Source organism: Misgurnus anguillicaudatus, chromosome 19 (genome assembly GCF_027580225.2).
Source record: "Misgurnus anguillicaudatus chromosome 19, ASM2758022v2, whole genome shotgun sequence".
Taxonomy (NCBI): domain Eukaryota; kingdom Metazoa; phylum Chordata; class Actinopteri; order Cypriniformes; family Cobitidae; genus Misgurnus; species Misgurnus anguillicaudatus.
The window spans coordinates 14,029,578-14,045,812 of NC_073355.2; the positions used below are offsets into that span (position 1 = coordinate 14,029,578).

The following is a 16,235-nucleotide window of genomic DNA, read 5'->3' on the forward strand; positions in this document are numbered from 1 at the left end:
TTTGCGCCCCTCGGATGAGCAGTCAGGAGCTGCCCGCCGGTATTCATAAAGGCCTATGACTTTCAGACCTTCAACTATGGTCCTGTCCCAAATGGCACACTCCGGACTTGTGGTCCTCCTCAGAGTCCACACTTTGATGACATCACGTAGTCCAGACTTTAGGGACCCTTGATGCGAGTCCACGTGGGTGCACCGGAGTTGTATTTTGGGACAGACTCGAGCATCACACCGGAAATAGGTAGAGAAGCTGCCCGTCAGTGTGAACTCCTCCCTTCCGTCGCCTGATTGGTCTGATTGCCCTTTCGCAAGGACTTCTGGGTTGGTAAAGTGCGCGAAGCCTGCTGCAGTGCGGGCTTCGCTGAAGACCGCATCAAGGGGGCAAAGGAGGCGCTGATGAGCACACTTCAAAGCGTAAAAATGATAGATGGGACACCCTACGGACTCGTGGACTAAGCGAGCACGCGCAGTTTAAGGCCACGAGACCGAAAGTCCACATGAAGTGCGCCATTTGGGACAGGGCCTATAGATGAAAAATCAACAAGTAGGTCTACAAGGTCCAACAATGATACATTTCATAATATTTCTTTCATAAATCATAAGTAATGTACTGGGAGGGACAGGCATTCACACTTAAATTTGATTGAGGGGACTGTGTTGAGAGCGTCTTTGTTTATTAATGCACGCTCGCGGGGAAAAAATATAATCCACCCTGTCGAAGCCCAGGATGATCAGAGACCTTCCACACACTTCACAAACTTCTGCCTTTCCTTCCAGCTGTCTGCATGACAACATTTTGATTCTCACATATTTAGATATTTATAAATGCTTCTGCAAACGGAACTTATGATCTCAGTGTGTAACAGCTGAAAGCGTGTTATTGGTGCAACCTGACATTTGTATTTTTATGTTATACAGTACTTGACAACTATATGTTCTTCAAGTTTATTAAAGAGTAAGCAGTGCTGGGAATGGGGGTGAATGCGGGGAACGGAGTCCAGGGAGTGAATTTCGAGGGGGCGTTCGATTTTAAACTGGTTAGAATTTTTAAAATGGTTGTATTGAAAAGGAATTATATTTAATAAACGTAATAGCATTTAAAATGCCTCCCCATTATGATTTTTTCATGGGAACTATTATTTTATAATGCATCATCAAGCTTGTCACATGACATTTCACAGTCAGCGAGGCACTGTATGATTGTTGTATCAGTTTCATTTAAGATTTTTTTTCTCTTATTTACAATACCCATTGACTAAATATCCAAATTTTCACACTCTACAAAATATCCCCTTTCCAAATTGCAGTCCCCCACTGAATTTCTGCCATTTCCAGCCCTAAGAGTAAGTATGCCATTTGCACATGGCATTCTCTGAAAATTGTAAACATTGTAGCTCTGCTCCATTACCAAAACATTGCTCTGTTTGTTTGAGGGACTTGACCAACCAGAGAGAGAGCAACAGTGGTTCAACCAATGGGGTGAGTTTGTTTGGCTAACAACTGGCAGATAGGAGAGTGTTCAGGCAATTTGTATAAAAAAACTATTTTGCAGTTACATCTGGTAACATTAGGGTAACTGTATAAGTGCCACTTGTAAACATAATCCCTGGTTTCAGGTAATATCTATCTGGTAATAGGGACATTTTATGTCTTATATTTAAAAAAACTCTTAGTAGCTTTTAAAAAACACCTATTATGAATTTTTTTATTCATTCTTATATGTTGTTTTTAGACCCCCACTGCTGTTTTTTATTTTTTATTTTTTTGAAGAATTTTCCATACAATAATAGTTCACAGTGAATCTGAAAAAATTAATCTAGAGATCGGATGTCTTAAAACAGTGTGTGCGATCATAATGTCTGAATTATTTTTTAGGTTAACTATTTCACACATCCCTTCCAAAAATGAACCATGGTTTACTAAAGTTAAAAACATGGTTACCATAGTTAAACCATGGATACATGATTGTGCTATAAAAAACGGTTAAACCATAGTTACTGTAGTACAACCATGGTTTTGCCAATAGTAATAAAAAAAAACAGTTGATTTTCTTAAGTAATTGTTATTTTTGGAAGATCTTAGATTGAGTTTTTTTCACAAGATTTTTTTTAAGATTAACAAAAACTTTGGTGTCTCCGGATACATATGTGAAGTTTAGCTCAAAATACCATATGGATAATTTATTATAACATGTTAAAATTGCCACTTTGTAGGTGTGATCAAAAATGTCCTATGTCCTTTAAAATGCAAATGAGTTGATCTCTGCATTAAATGACAGTGCTGTGGTTGGATAGGGCAGATTAAGGGGCGGTATTATCCCCTTCTGACATCACAAGGGGAGCCAAATTTCAATTAGCTATAATTTCAGATGCTTGCAGAGAATGGTTTACCAAAACTAAGTTACTGGGTTGTTCCTTTTCACATTTTATAGGTTGATAGAAGCACTCTAGCACTTAAACATGAAAAAAATTCCCTTTAAATTACATTATATTACAATAGTAACTCTCATAACTGTCAGCAGTTCACTTTTACATGGGCATAGGCTGTAATTTGCTGCTCACAGTCTAATCCAATCATCAAGCGTTCTGACTCCTGTATCATAATGTCACAGCTTTCCCCGGGACACGCGCCTCTTTTATCCACGTCCCAAAATGCATCGTTTGTGAAACCGACCAGGCTGTCAATACAAAGCCTTCCCACTTTCTCTCTCTCACACACACTCCGGGTCTTGAGTGGGATATTTCTTTTGACTTCCACTCAGACCGTCAGTGTGTGCTGCTCGTGGCGTCGCGAGCACATATTACTCACCCTCCTCCAACCTGCAACTCAACGTCAGTGGGTCGATCCCCGAAAGCGCCTGACGAGAGGGGGACTGCTTCATTTCCCGCGCCAGAGCTGACCTCTTGGTGGCGGTCACACGCGGCAAAACGGGAGCCTAATCACAAAACACAAGGCGGCTCGTGGCACAGTGGGGGTAATCTGCGTCCGTGAGCGGAATAAACTCAGCGCGTGCCGCTCGGTGATGTGGATCGTCGCGCGCGCTCGACAGAACGCTGACAGAAACCTGCGCGGACCGTGAGGAGAGCAAAGCGAGCTACAGCGAGAGGAAAACGCTGTCATTTCGACAGGAATGCATCTCTTCAGTGCCATGTTCCTCCTGCTGATGTTATCTGCTCTGCCCTGCGAGGTAAGACACCCGCCTAGCATGCACAATAACGCTCGCGTTTGTTTTAACTTGGGTTGCGAACACATCCGCCGTTGGCACTGAGGCGAATTGTCTGATGTATGAGCTGCTTTGTGTCATTAGCAGTTTCTAAACAACCGGTGAGCTCTCTAATTTGCCATTGGAGGTTAATGGCTGCATCCTTGTGTGTTTGAGTAATTCACAAATAAGCGTCTCAGCATGCAGGGGAACGTTGTCTAAGAAACCCTGTGAACTCGATTTAGTGCGTAACCGGACATAAAATACGTAAAAGTTGGAGATAAAGGGGAATTGAGCTCCAACCGTGGTCATTGAACAGCAAGACTTGTGTTTGAGACTTGATGCACAGTTCGTGTTGTTTGTACATGCTGATTTTTCTCGTTGGCTGATGAGAAATGAAGTGTGAATTGATTGACAGCACATTACCTGACCCAGAAATACTGTATTCATTCATTTGACGCGCGACAATTTCACACTGTACTTCACTGTGACATTTTTATAGAGTCGCTCACAATGAGCATCTGTCTATTTAGTTGCTATTGTTCACATGTGTTTACATATTGTTGACTGATCATGTACTAATATGAATACTTATAACGATAGAAAAGACGCGTGTACTATTGAAGAATGGCAATGACTGGTCCTGTCAGGACCCTGGACAGCGCTCAGCCAATCAGATTCTGTGTTTTAAAGGCGTTAAAAAAGCTTTACTAAATATAAATCCATATATATATATATTGTCGTGGATTTTTTCAGGAGAATCAGAGACGGTTGAGATGTAAAATTCTCTTCAAAGTATTTTATTAAAGAATTGTGTCAGACAGCTTGAAACACAATACTGGTCATAGGGTGTACACCTGGTAAAATGATAATGACAATGACCCCGTTCTGAGTTTTTCAGTATATTATATAGGGGTCCAATAGTGGTCAAGTAGCCCTGCCTTTCTTTCACTCTGTACTGTCCCAATGCCCAGCACTCAAAACCTTCAGGCCCCTTAGCTCCTTCTCATAACTCATGACAACTTGGTGATGCTGTGGCTTTATCTCTATAACATTCCAAGCTGGTACATAAATCCTCCCATGGGTGGTAAAACTCAGTGTCTTTGTTCTCTAACACATCATACAACTATTTGCTATCCTTACCATAGACACCCTTATCTCCTCCAGGCCCAGCTGTGGAACAACACATTCATATGCAAGCAACAGAGAGACAACTTAAAGCTTAATTCATGTAGACCTTAACCATGAAACACATTAAAAGCATACCATATAAAACATTTATACTAATCTGTAAGACAAAACACTCAAAATTTCTCTACCATAATATTTGAATTTTTATCATTGTTATTGTTTTATATTGCACCATATTTGAGATATGAATGTTTGGACTTATTTTATTGCGCAAAACAGAAAGACATTTATTACTTTTTCTTTATTTGCCACATCATGAAACTTGATTAAAACGGGTTTATAGAGCAGTGCATCTAGTCAATTTTCAATATGCATGCTATAAAAGAATGTAATAGTAAATTACTTTACTTTATTATGCTATAATTTTTACAATGGTTTTACTATAGAGCAACCTTAATGGTACTTACTTTTGGTGGAAACTACGTATACCTTTATAAATATTTGCAAAAGTATTATTAACTTGCATGTCTACCAAAGAACAAATTAAAGAAGGCTATTACACATTATTTTGATATCCTGTTATTATTCTAAGTCACAAAAGAATTTAAATTCCCACAATGTGGCATAATTAGAGACCGGAGGCAGTGCATTTGAATAGTAACCCTCTGCGCTCTATAAAACAGTATATTAAGCAGACCGTGCCTGATTTTAATATTAGAGGAAATGATATGGTACTTTATGTGCGCATTTGCAAATTTGGCAGCGCTGCTGATCTAAACATACATTAGGCTATGTAAATGAGAATGACAGTAAAGGCTATAAGAACGCTATGAGCTCAAGTGGTGTGAATAGAGGTATTACTGTACAGCATCTTCACCACAAAAAGCCCATAATTGGCCCTAGGGGACTATTTGTCGTAAGTGTTTGCGTTAAATATTAAACAAGAGAAGAGAAAAAATGGCGCCACCCATCTCTGCGATCTAGCAATGTATACATTAAAAATTGATGATTTCTTCTGGTGTGTCTCTATCGTGATAGGAATCGCAAGATTCAAAAGAACACGGACCCCACAGACATGAACCCGTAAATGCACACAAACAGCCTTAAACTCACACGCATAAATACACTCATAGGCACACATGCATACGCCCATGGCTCTCAGCAGGACATGAAATATTCAACATGCTTTAATGAGACAGATGCACTTGTTCCCTCACAACGTGTGTTTGTTAAGTACCCACAATGCTTTGGGGTCTTGATACAGATTGGTGCCTGCTCGACCTTGGCTGTAACCTTTTATGATGGGGTTACCTCACTTATGGGCCCTCATTGAGTACAGTAAATGAATGTGTAAGTTCTTAAATAAAGCCGTTTCTTAAATAAAGACAATTAGAGGATGTTCCATTTAGGTTTTAAATCTGGATGAAACTTTGTTTAATTATAGTCTTCGAAAATGTGGAGATTAAAGCAGAATGCAGATTAGCCACAATAACAGTTTAACGAATTAAAAACTCATTTTGTTCTTCTCTCTCTCCAGTGACTTAACATTCATTAAATAGAAACCGTGCACACGCTTTTCCTGCTACATTGGACATAACTGACATGTTTGGTTTTCTTTCACACAGTGTTAAACATTATATTATTTATAGGCACTGTGTGCTACACCTGGTCTGTCTTAGTCAACAGAACATTGATCTATTTTTTGTTTTAATTAGTTTTGACTGTGCATGCAGGTTGGAATAGACATCTATTGGTGGCTATTATTGGTGCAGTTGTGTCAGAAATTGCCTACTTCAATACTTTAAAGTAAGCGAAAATCAGTAGCAAAGCGAGTAGTATGTCCGAGTTTTTAAAAACGGTAGGCGAAAGTACCTGGATTACCTAGTACTGTACTTTTGGCAAGATTTTGAAGTGGACATTCGATGGACACTTTACTATCCCGTGTGCCACCAAAAGAAAAAGAAGGAGAGTCGTCGTCATATTAAAAAATATCGAAAAAACAGAAGCGTGGCTCTATTGAAATGTACATACACAGGAAACCAGCTTTTCCTTGTGGTTAAAGGGACTGTAAGTAGGATTTTAAGTGTTTTATTAGTCATAAATATGTCCTCGTTGGTGTCAAATGACCTCTGCCAGTGATCTGACTTTTCTTTGTAAGCTTAGAATTTCTCCTCTTTACTTACATTGAACGGGTCCAAGGAGGCTTCCATATCGTTCCGCCCCGTATTGATAAACTAGTAGAGAGGGACAAAAAGCACTTGCCTACCAACACGTTTCCACAATGCGTTTTCATTCAGAAGACGTGAACCAGCTGCAATGGACAAGGAGATCAGTGATTACATAACGGCTACCATAGTTGCAACACGCATTTGGAAAGGCGAGGTGCTAGAGAGCACTGTTCGTTTGAATGCAAAATACAATTTCACCACTAGATGGGGGTAAATCCTACTTATTGCCCCTTTAAATTGTGCTAGTTTAAAGGTGCCGTAGAATGGAAAGCTGTGTTTACCTACCCAGTCTCACGAGGTTTCGTGATATAGGCTAGTCAGGTAATTTTTTTATTCTTTTTTCGTGATATTATCACGAATTTCCACCGTTTTTCGTGATCGTATAGCAAATTCCTGTTTTCGTGTGAGTATCACTTATTGGTCACTCAACTGCTTTTATCTTTTTTTGAAATATTGTCGCTTCAGTTTAGGGTTAGATTTGGTGCTCGCATTAGAATGTCACTTCATACATTAGTTTATAATATTTTTTTCTGATTTATTTTTTATATGTCGCCTGGTCTTAGGGTTAGAGTTGGGTTTGGGTAGTGATGTCATTTTATGTAAATCGAACCCTAAACCGAAACGACAATGGTAAGAAAATAGAACAAAACAGTTGACTAACCAATACGTGATAATCACAAGAAAACAGGAATTCGTTATACGATCACGAAAAAACTATAATATCACAAAAAATAATACAAATATTACGTGACTATATAACAAGGCGCTGTATTTACCTAGGCATAGATGAATAATAAGAGTTCTGTACATGGTAATGAGATATCCTAAGCCTCAAACACTATTGTTTCCTCCTTCTTACAGTATGTAAACATGGTGCATGCAAAAGGCTGCTGAAAAACAGGCCAATCTTAACATAACACCAACTGTGTGATGTAACAGTCCAGATGTACGCCGCAACATTAAATTACACATTAAATTAATTACAATGTTGTTAATGCTAAAAAACAAAGTTGGCGTTACATGCTAATTAATGCTACGTGCTAACGTTTAGGCTAAAGTTCTACTATTGTCATTACAGTTATGTTTTGCAAGTCCGCAATGAAAAAAACCCCCAAACTTACCACTCAGAACCGTCCATTAACAATCTCCAAACAATTGATTATTCCTTAAAATCTGTATCTTCGTTTGAATCAGGCTCAAACATAAGGTCTGTTTACACACACACAGAGCTACTCAAAATGACTGCTCTGAGAAACAGCCAATCAGAGCAGAGCTCAACATTTTTATTCATGACCCTTTCAAATAAGGTAATCATAGACCATTAAATCCTAGAGTTGTAAATGGATAATTTTTGCAATTAAAAAAGGCACATACCTTATAGAGATATCAGAGAACAATGTAACATATTGGATCAATGCATTCTGTGGCACCTTTAACAGCATCCGAGTTACCAGCTTACTTGTTGTTATGAAGACATATGTATCAACATGGCGGATGCAGTTTGTCCGAATTTCATTCATACTACTCATATTCATACGTTTACTGATTTAACGATCGATCAGTAGGTACTTTATTAAATTCAGTACGTACTGTGCCAGCATGCCATTTTGGACACAGGGATGGTCTTGTGCTACCAGTAGGTATTTACATATAGACGAAACTGTGCTTCATAAAGAAACCCTACACAATAGCAGGCACATTCCATTACTTTTAAGCAAATTTACAGAAATTGACATGCATTATATGTAATATATTATAATCGGATACGGTACATGATGACAGCAATATGCGGCGATACCACAGCCGCACAATGAGAGACATTAGCTACAAATAAGCTAGCAATCAACGTCTTCATCAAATGCAATTAGCCAGTGTGTTAGAGGCGAACACACGGGCTCAGATATGCAGCTCAAGGGCCCAGTGGATGTGTCTGATCATTTTTGCTTTAATGGCATCACAAAGCTGTCACGAGAAAGGCGACTATCTCCTTTCAGCTGGAAGACAGGGTGCTTTCATTTGAAACCATCCATCAATGAAATTATCATTTTTGATTTTGAAAGAAAAAAAGATCAATTTAAGCAGAGGCCTGGTGAGTGCATTCTGTCAGGCCCTAGAGATCTAAAGATGTGAAACCTTGTCACTTGAATGTCATGATAGTATGTGAAATCAGGGGCTTGTCTGTTTACCAATTATCTATCAATCCCTCTGTGGAGATATAGGTGCTAATTGTTTGCGACTGTGAGACAAATCCTTATAAATTTAATCGAAATCTGTTGGTGTTCTCCATTTTTCCTTGTTTCCTCATAAATACACCAGAGGCGTGCAACAAAGGCGAACGGTTGTGATTGTTTAATAAGACCGTTAAAACGTGGAAGCCTTTGAGAAATAGAGCCGCCTCCTGCGGTGGAGGGATGTAAAGTAATGCGCTTTAGTATTACAGACCTGGCGCTCGCAAGAAAATCTCTGTTGTACTCTGAAATTCACTTAAATGCATTCATTTAATAATAAGCTCAATGGAAACTGGCTGCCGCAGTCCTAAGATTATATTAAGAGGAAAATATGAGATAAAATGAATAATTTCAGTTAAGCTGCACTCGGACGCAATTTCTTCCCGTCCTGTAATAGAGATTAGTCATATAGGGTCAAGCGTAGCTTCCCGTGGATCATATGAGTAGGTGTCATTCACGATATTTCATTCACAGCCACCAGAACAAATTGATTTTCAACTTGGGCTGTTGTGAGAACCAGTGTCTGTTTAATCAGGATAAGTATAAGCCGCTTGTGATAGCCAGATTTAGACAGGACAAGGTTGACAACAGCAGCTGCCTTGATGGCACTTGATGGGTCCATGTCCACCCTAAAGAAAGTCTTGTAATTGAAGATTTGTCCGGTCCAAGTAAATCTGTCTAAAAAGCCCATTATAGACCTATTTGAACAGAAGTGTGATAATGTGTGAAGACCTATCTAAAGTTAGCTTGGCCATGAAAATGGTTTAATAGTGGATTTTGGCCATTGAAAGGGCTAATAAATATCGCGATCGCCGACGTGCTTTTGGACGGTGAGTCAGTGACGCATGTGCGGCTGGGATCAAGGACACTGGGAGGCAGGTTGGACAGGATGTGCTCTGCCAGCCATCGGCCCAACTTCCAAATGGGGAATTAGACAAATGAAAAAGCTCAGGACTAGCGGCATAAATCTTCTAGGACCGTGCATCAGCGGTTGACGCTTTTGAGCACTCCTTCCTAATGCACTGTGACCTTCTATTCGGTTTGGTCTGACCGTGTGCACATGTGTTCATGCATACTGTATGTGAGCGAGCCGACATCACGGACATGCGACAACGACACAGTCAATTTGGTGGACAGTCAATTTTTTATAAAGCAGGCACATGGCACTCATAATGATGCTATAGTTCACATCATAGTATGTCGGAGGCGCGCTAACAAGCGGTGAGAAATGAATGAGCCTTCTCCCTTTGCCCACCTTCAAGTGTTCCTATTAACATTCAATTGTGATGCATTACAATCAGGCACCGTGTGCGGACGCATGGCTAGATGAGGAGATTGAATAGCCGAGCCTATGCTAAAAGAGGTGGCTGATTGGAAGGCGCTGATGAGACCGTATTGTGTGTGGCACGGTGGAGGGGACGGGCGTGGGCAGAATTCGCGGATGTGCACATCTGCATGTTTGTGCGTCTGTGTGAAATAGGCAAGGTGTGAGGAAGGGAAGCTACTGGTGTGTGTTTGTGTTGTCTGCAGGAGAGATAAACAAGAGAAGTGTGAGATTAGATACGTCTTGGTTTTCGCCCTCTCATGACACCCCTGCAAACACCTGCTGCTTTCAATATTTTATCCGTGTAAGAGGATTCTCACAATGCTGGCACAACTGATTGTCCAAACAAACATGCAGGTCTGTGGTCCACATGGAGCTTATTCTGGCACAAGGTGATCTATAATACATTATAAAGACTGTTCATTAACATTCCCATTTATCTCAATGCCAGTTACTTTAAAATCGGATGTAACCTTGAAAGAAAAGTGGAACATAAAGGTGCGTTCAACGTTGCTTCACTGGTCAAAAAATGGTCCCTAGCTGTCACTAGGGATGGGACGGTATGAAAATTTCATATGATTATAGTGACCAAGGTTATCACGGTTATCAATATTGTCATGGTTTTGTTAAAATGAGATGGAAATGTTCAAAAAGAACCAATACACACACTGAAAACATTTGACAAGTTTTATTTTTGAAAATCACAATTTAATATTTCATGTCCCTGTAATTATTTCTGTGTTAAAAAAAATAAATAAATCTGTCTAATAAGTTTACCGTGAATGAATACAATACATTATCCCTTAAATGTCGTCTTGTGCAAAAAACTATGTGGCATGCGCGCACGATTTTCCGCAAGTTTTCAAAATCACGGTAATCAAACACGCGCATGCGCGAGACTAAAGTCACGTGACACGTGAAGTGGATGTTGTACGACGCGCCCGTCGTGCTATCTGGTGCGTCCCATCTGTTTTTTGTGCGCCCGGGCTTCGTTTACAGCCTGAGGGAGACGCACGCTGTAAGTTTGAAAAAAAAAAACTTTGCAAACAAACACGTCATCCGCAGTCATGTGACTTTAGTCTCGCACATGCGCTTCAGAACAGACGCTGAAGAGAAGACAATGCTGAATAAAGTCGTAATTTTTGTTATTTTTTAACCAAAATGTATTTTCGATGCCTCAACACATTCTACAGTAACTGACCCACTCACATTGACTACTTTGATGATGTTTTTATTACCTTTCTGGACATGTATGGACAGTATACAGTACATAGATTTTCAATGAAGGGTCAACAAGCTCTCGGACTAAATATAAAACATCTTAAACTGTGTTCCGAAGATGAACGGAGTCTTACAAGCTTGGAACGACATTAATGACATTATTTTCATTTTTGGGTGAACTATCCCTTTAAGTTATTTTGTGTACAGTAGGGGTGTAACGATGAACCGTGCCAATGCGCATTTTCTCAATGAATGAATTTGAATGAATTACGGTGAAATCCAGGCACATCCGAACGCCAGGGGGCGCTCCCGTGCAGTAACTCCCTTTGTGCCACAGAAGAAGTAGCATTACGAATGCTATTCCAGGAAATGTCTACAGGAATATTTATATCACTGTTCTTCAAATTGTTTCAGGTATTTTCATGATAATAAAAAATATTTTAAATGATTTGGTTTAACGAGTGTTGCTTTTTTAAATGCAGGTTATAAACGACTCTGACTCGTTATGATTTTAGATTAATAAGGACTTCCTACTGACCAAATGCCACAGTACTCGCACAAGCTGTGCATGAAACAAAGAATCGCAGCCTTGCGATTCAGAATCGATTTCAGACAGGCATTTTTAATGGGACACACAGTTGAATCGTTACATCCCTAGTGTACAGTACGCATCTGATGGCCCATGAATGATCAGAGGTGACCATTTCAATGATAGATTTTTCCTTCTTAATGTTTATTATGTGTGCCATTTAGGGATGATTTTGAGGGATAGTAAATGTCACTGAGAGATTTTTGATCAAACTAAAAGTTGAAAAGGCACTCAGAAGCAGTCATGGTAGTTGATTGTGGCTTTTCAAATGGTGTTTTAGCCTGCGCCGAATGCTAGACATCACTGCTGGATGGCTTTTCACGGTGGAGGTAGCAATACAGATACAGAGTGTTTGGTTGAAATGGTGAATAATTGCCCTCCAGGCGGTGGTGGGTCAGATCTGGCACGAGGACTGAACAGGAAAATCACTCTTTATTCCTCCGGGCTTTTGCTGATGTTTCTACCTAAAGTGTGTTTGTCCTGATGTGACACTGCAGAGTTGCACAAGGGATCAGTGGCCTAAACCGACCACACCAGGTGTTCTGTCTGAGCTTTTATGGGCCGTTGTGGTTTTCAGTGTGTGTAGACGTGTGTCTTGCGGTCTAATGCAACACCAGGCCATGTATCTTGAAGTGCATGCTTGGTCCTTTTCCCCCGGTGAGCCACTAGGCTCAAAGTGTCCATTACATTAGATATAATCCCACATGTCGATCACGTCCCTCTAACAGCCATAAGAAAAAACACAGCACGGTTGGGTTGACATTATTAAATTACATTTAATACGGATGGTATGTGAAATTCTGCTGATGGTTTTGTTGAATCTGTCCTATCACCCAAGTGGCAGATTAACAGAGCATCCTGTTCAAGCGGCATGTCATCTTTTCTGCCTTTCTTTCTCTCTCTGGTCTTGTTGTGGTGTATGGCTCATTCTGGTTGGTGGCGTGAATATCAGGTCTGCGCTGAATGCTGCCTGGCTCCCTCAGCTCCGAGACTGTGACTCTAACCGAAAGTGACATTTCTCTGACAGCGACGAAAGCTGGCCGTAAGAGGCCTGTCCTCCTCTGCTCTGGCCTACTAATATTGTACAGCCACACGCACCACCACAACGAATTTCGGCCTAATAAACACATGGGTGCAAGTCGATGAGTGGCAAAAACGGCCACAGGGGCAGGGTCACATGCGGCCAATCGGAACAATGAGAGGGCGGGGCCAGACAGCGAGGGGAAAGCGTGACTGCCTTGTCTTTGTCTGGTGTTGGTGTGTTGTAGTAACTACCTCCTGACCGGTTTCCTGTGCGACCTTGCTTTCCACCACCGAATGAATCTTTTATGAGCTCTGCTATGTGGATTTTCGGTGTAGAAGATTGGAATATAAATATGGCAGAGCCTCGAGCCTCTGCGTGTGATTTTGAACTCATTATAGTTGAACGCTGGGAAGGAACTGGGTTGGGTTGTGTCACCTGGCTATACATGCAGCCTAATATATCGTTCATTTGCTTTATGAAAAACAACAATAACTTAGCATTGTGTAAAGATTTCAATGTGTGCTTTGCGGTGGTATCTACGCAACAGTCTCATCTCATCCTATCAAATTTAACAGAACAATGCACACTATAATTTGCACTCAATACTCTTAGCAACTGGGCATGACAGGGCTAAATATATTGACACCATGTTTTAAAGGTACAGTCTCTCAGGTATCTCATCTGTGTCACTCTGCATTATGATATGTATAAATGTGACCATCTGTTCAAAATGAATTACGCTGTAGTTCTGCTCGATGTATATAGAGCAAACTGACAGCAAAACGTGATGGAGAGATTCACTGTGAAGGTTCGAATAGTGCATCTGTTTTTGAATAGTGATGAAAACTAATTTTCTTTTTGGCTTATTTCCTATTGGGTTTGTCCTATAAGCGAGTTTGAGGCATTGTTATGTTTTTCTCTCTTGTGATAGAGATGCTTTTTCTCTCTTGCCCTTTTTAAATAGCCTAAAGGCTTTAGTGTATGTTTCACCATAATTTGTCATGTTTGTTTGTTTGTCTAAAGCTTAAGACTAAATTCCACACGCTTTTTAGTCTTTAATGGATGTATGCTTAGTAATGTTTCATTTATGTTGCTTTTGGTAACTTTGCTATATGTTTGTCCCAAACATATAAATTAAGTAAATAAAGAGAAAATACACTCGGCAAAGGCTTTGGTTTATGTTACACCATGATTTGTCATGTTTGTTTGTCTAAAGTTTAGACAAGGACTAAATGCCACAGACGTTTTAGTCTTTAATGGAGGTATGCTTAGTAAGCAGGGTTCCCACAAGTCCTTGAAATCCTTGAAAGTTTGTGAATCTGGGGGAAAAAAATCAAGGCTTCTGAAAATATACATACATAGATAAAGGTCTTTGAAAGTGCTTATTTTATGCAATAAGTTTTCTGGAAAAAAATCAATATTATTCCCTGCATAGTGTGGGATAATATACAAATTCTAGACTTTTTTTAGCACACGTGCTAAACTGTTCTCTTTAAATGCTTCTGTATGCGAATGTTGATTTATACCAAAATGCTTTTTTGCATACCGTATTTTCTGGACTATAAGTCGCATTACATCACTCGCATTACATATAACAAATCGGCAAACCAGTCGGTTTACATGGTGAACATATAATAATTTTGACATATAAGTCGCACCTGACTATAAGTCACAGGACCAGCCTAACTATGAAAAAAAGTGCGACTTATAGTCCGAAAAATATGGTAGTTGTGTTTGACACATGAAAATGTCTCGGGTTATGCATGTAACTGTTGTTCCCTGAGAAGGGAACGAGACGCTGTGTCTCTCTTGCCTATACGTCCTGCATCCCTGTAACACCGTCTTTGGCAATATTTCGTTTAGCGGTATACTTCCTGGCTCCTGCGTCACCCTGTCTTTGTCGTTAAGCCTCACCATTGGTTGAATTTGATATACACATTCAGATGCACTTACCCCTGGAGGCGTCCCCAAAGTGTCACCGCAGTGACGCAGCGCGAGTTCCCAGTGTACCTTAACAGTGTATCTTAAAAGGTAACAAATAAAGAGAAAATACTATCGGCAAAGGCTTTATGGGTTTATGTTACACATGTTTGTTTGTTTTTGAAAAACAGGGGTTCTCAACCTTTTACAACTTATGGCCCATGACTGTTTAAAACCTTTCAAGGACCACCTTTCTAAACATGATAGTATCAATGCAGAATAACAAAAAACAACAACGCAATGTGTCATGCCTTTTGAATTACTAAAGTCACTAAAAATATGCCTGGTGGTACCCCTGTAGATGAACGAGGAATGTCATTGCTTCCAAAGGAAAAAACAAACCACAGCTATTTTGGGCAGAAAAAACATTTAAAGTGGAAGATGTAAAGGTGGACTTTTAGGTTTAGACTTTATTAGTACACAATAGTACCTTTGAAAAGTTACATCTTTAAGGCCACTTCACACTGGTCAGACAGACTCCAACAGACGCGTCTGTTGGTGTTGGTGTCTGTTCGTATATGTTGGTGTCTGTTGGAGTTGGTAGTTGTCTAGTTTTGTCAAATAAGTAATGATTACTACTTTAGTTTATGTTTAGACTTCGGACAGATGCGAGAGCGCGTGCAGGTGAGAAGTCCATGTGCGTGCAAGAAGGAGTACTCTCTCTACAAGCTCTCTCGCGTAAAGTGAAGCCCACAAACCCCCATGCGAGGAAAAGCACGCAATGTGCATGTTAATGTGAAACTATAAAAATAATAAATATTAATGGCATAGCATTTTTTGTCTTTCAAAAAAAGTAAAAATCGAGAATTTAATCGAATCGTGACAATAGAATCGAAAATGTCATCGAATCGAGGATTTTCCGTCTCCCGTGTGCCTCTCACGTAAATTGTTAGATTTTGATGGCTTATGTTTTTTTTCTATCATAGAAAACCACCACAGGTTTATCAATGCCATCAAAAGTATTATTTTGGTTTTGTTTGTTTGTTGATCACGAAGTACAAGTAGGATTCCGTGTACTCAACGCAATTGTTTGTTTACAATGTGTGGAATGGTACGCTGTGATTGGTTAACCAGATTTATTGCATTCTGCAGAAAAGGAGGAGTGGCGTTTATTGCGTTTTGGGAAAAAAGGAAGAAAATATGACAGAATAGCAAGGCGGACATTGTATTTTGCGCAAAATTAATAACAATTTTCTTTTAAATACTGACCTGATATAATACAGATTTTGGCCGTAACTCTTTAAAAAAAGGCGTTTATCGCGTTTTGGAACCAAACTCTTCATATATATTTTATGGACTATGATCTTTACT

General features: G+C 39.8%; 1 protein-coding gene across 1 annotated transcript in view; it reads left to right on the forward strand.

Moving 5' to 3' along the window:
* Window positions 1–2,696: 2,696 nt before the first annotated feature.
* The window catches only part of olfm2a (olfactomedin 2a), a 110,795-nt gene continuing 97,256 nt past the window's right edge, over window positions 2,697–16,235 (forward strand). The window contains exon 1 of the mRNA XM_055188610.2: window positions 2,697–3,184. Coding sequence (XP_055044585.1) covers window positions 3,128–3,184 — 57 coding nt within the window. The 5' untranslated portion in view covers window positions 2,697–3,127. The remainder of the gene's footprint in view (window positions 3,185–16,235) is intronic.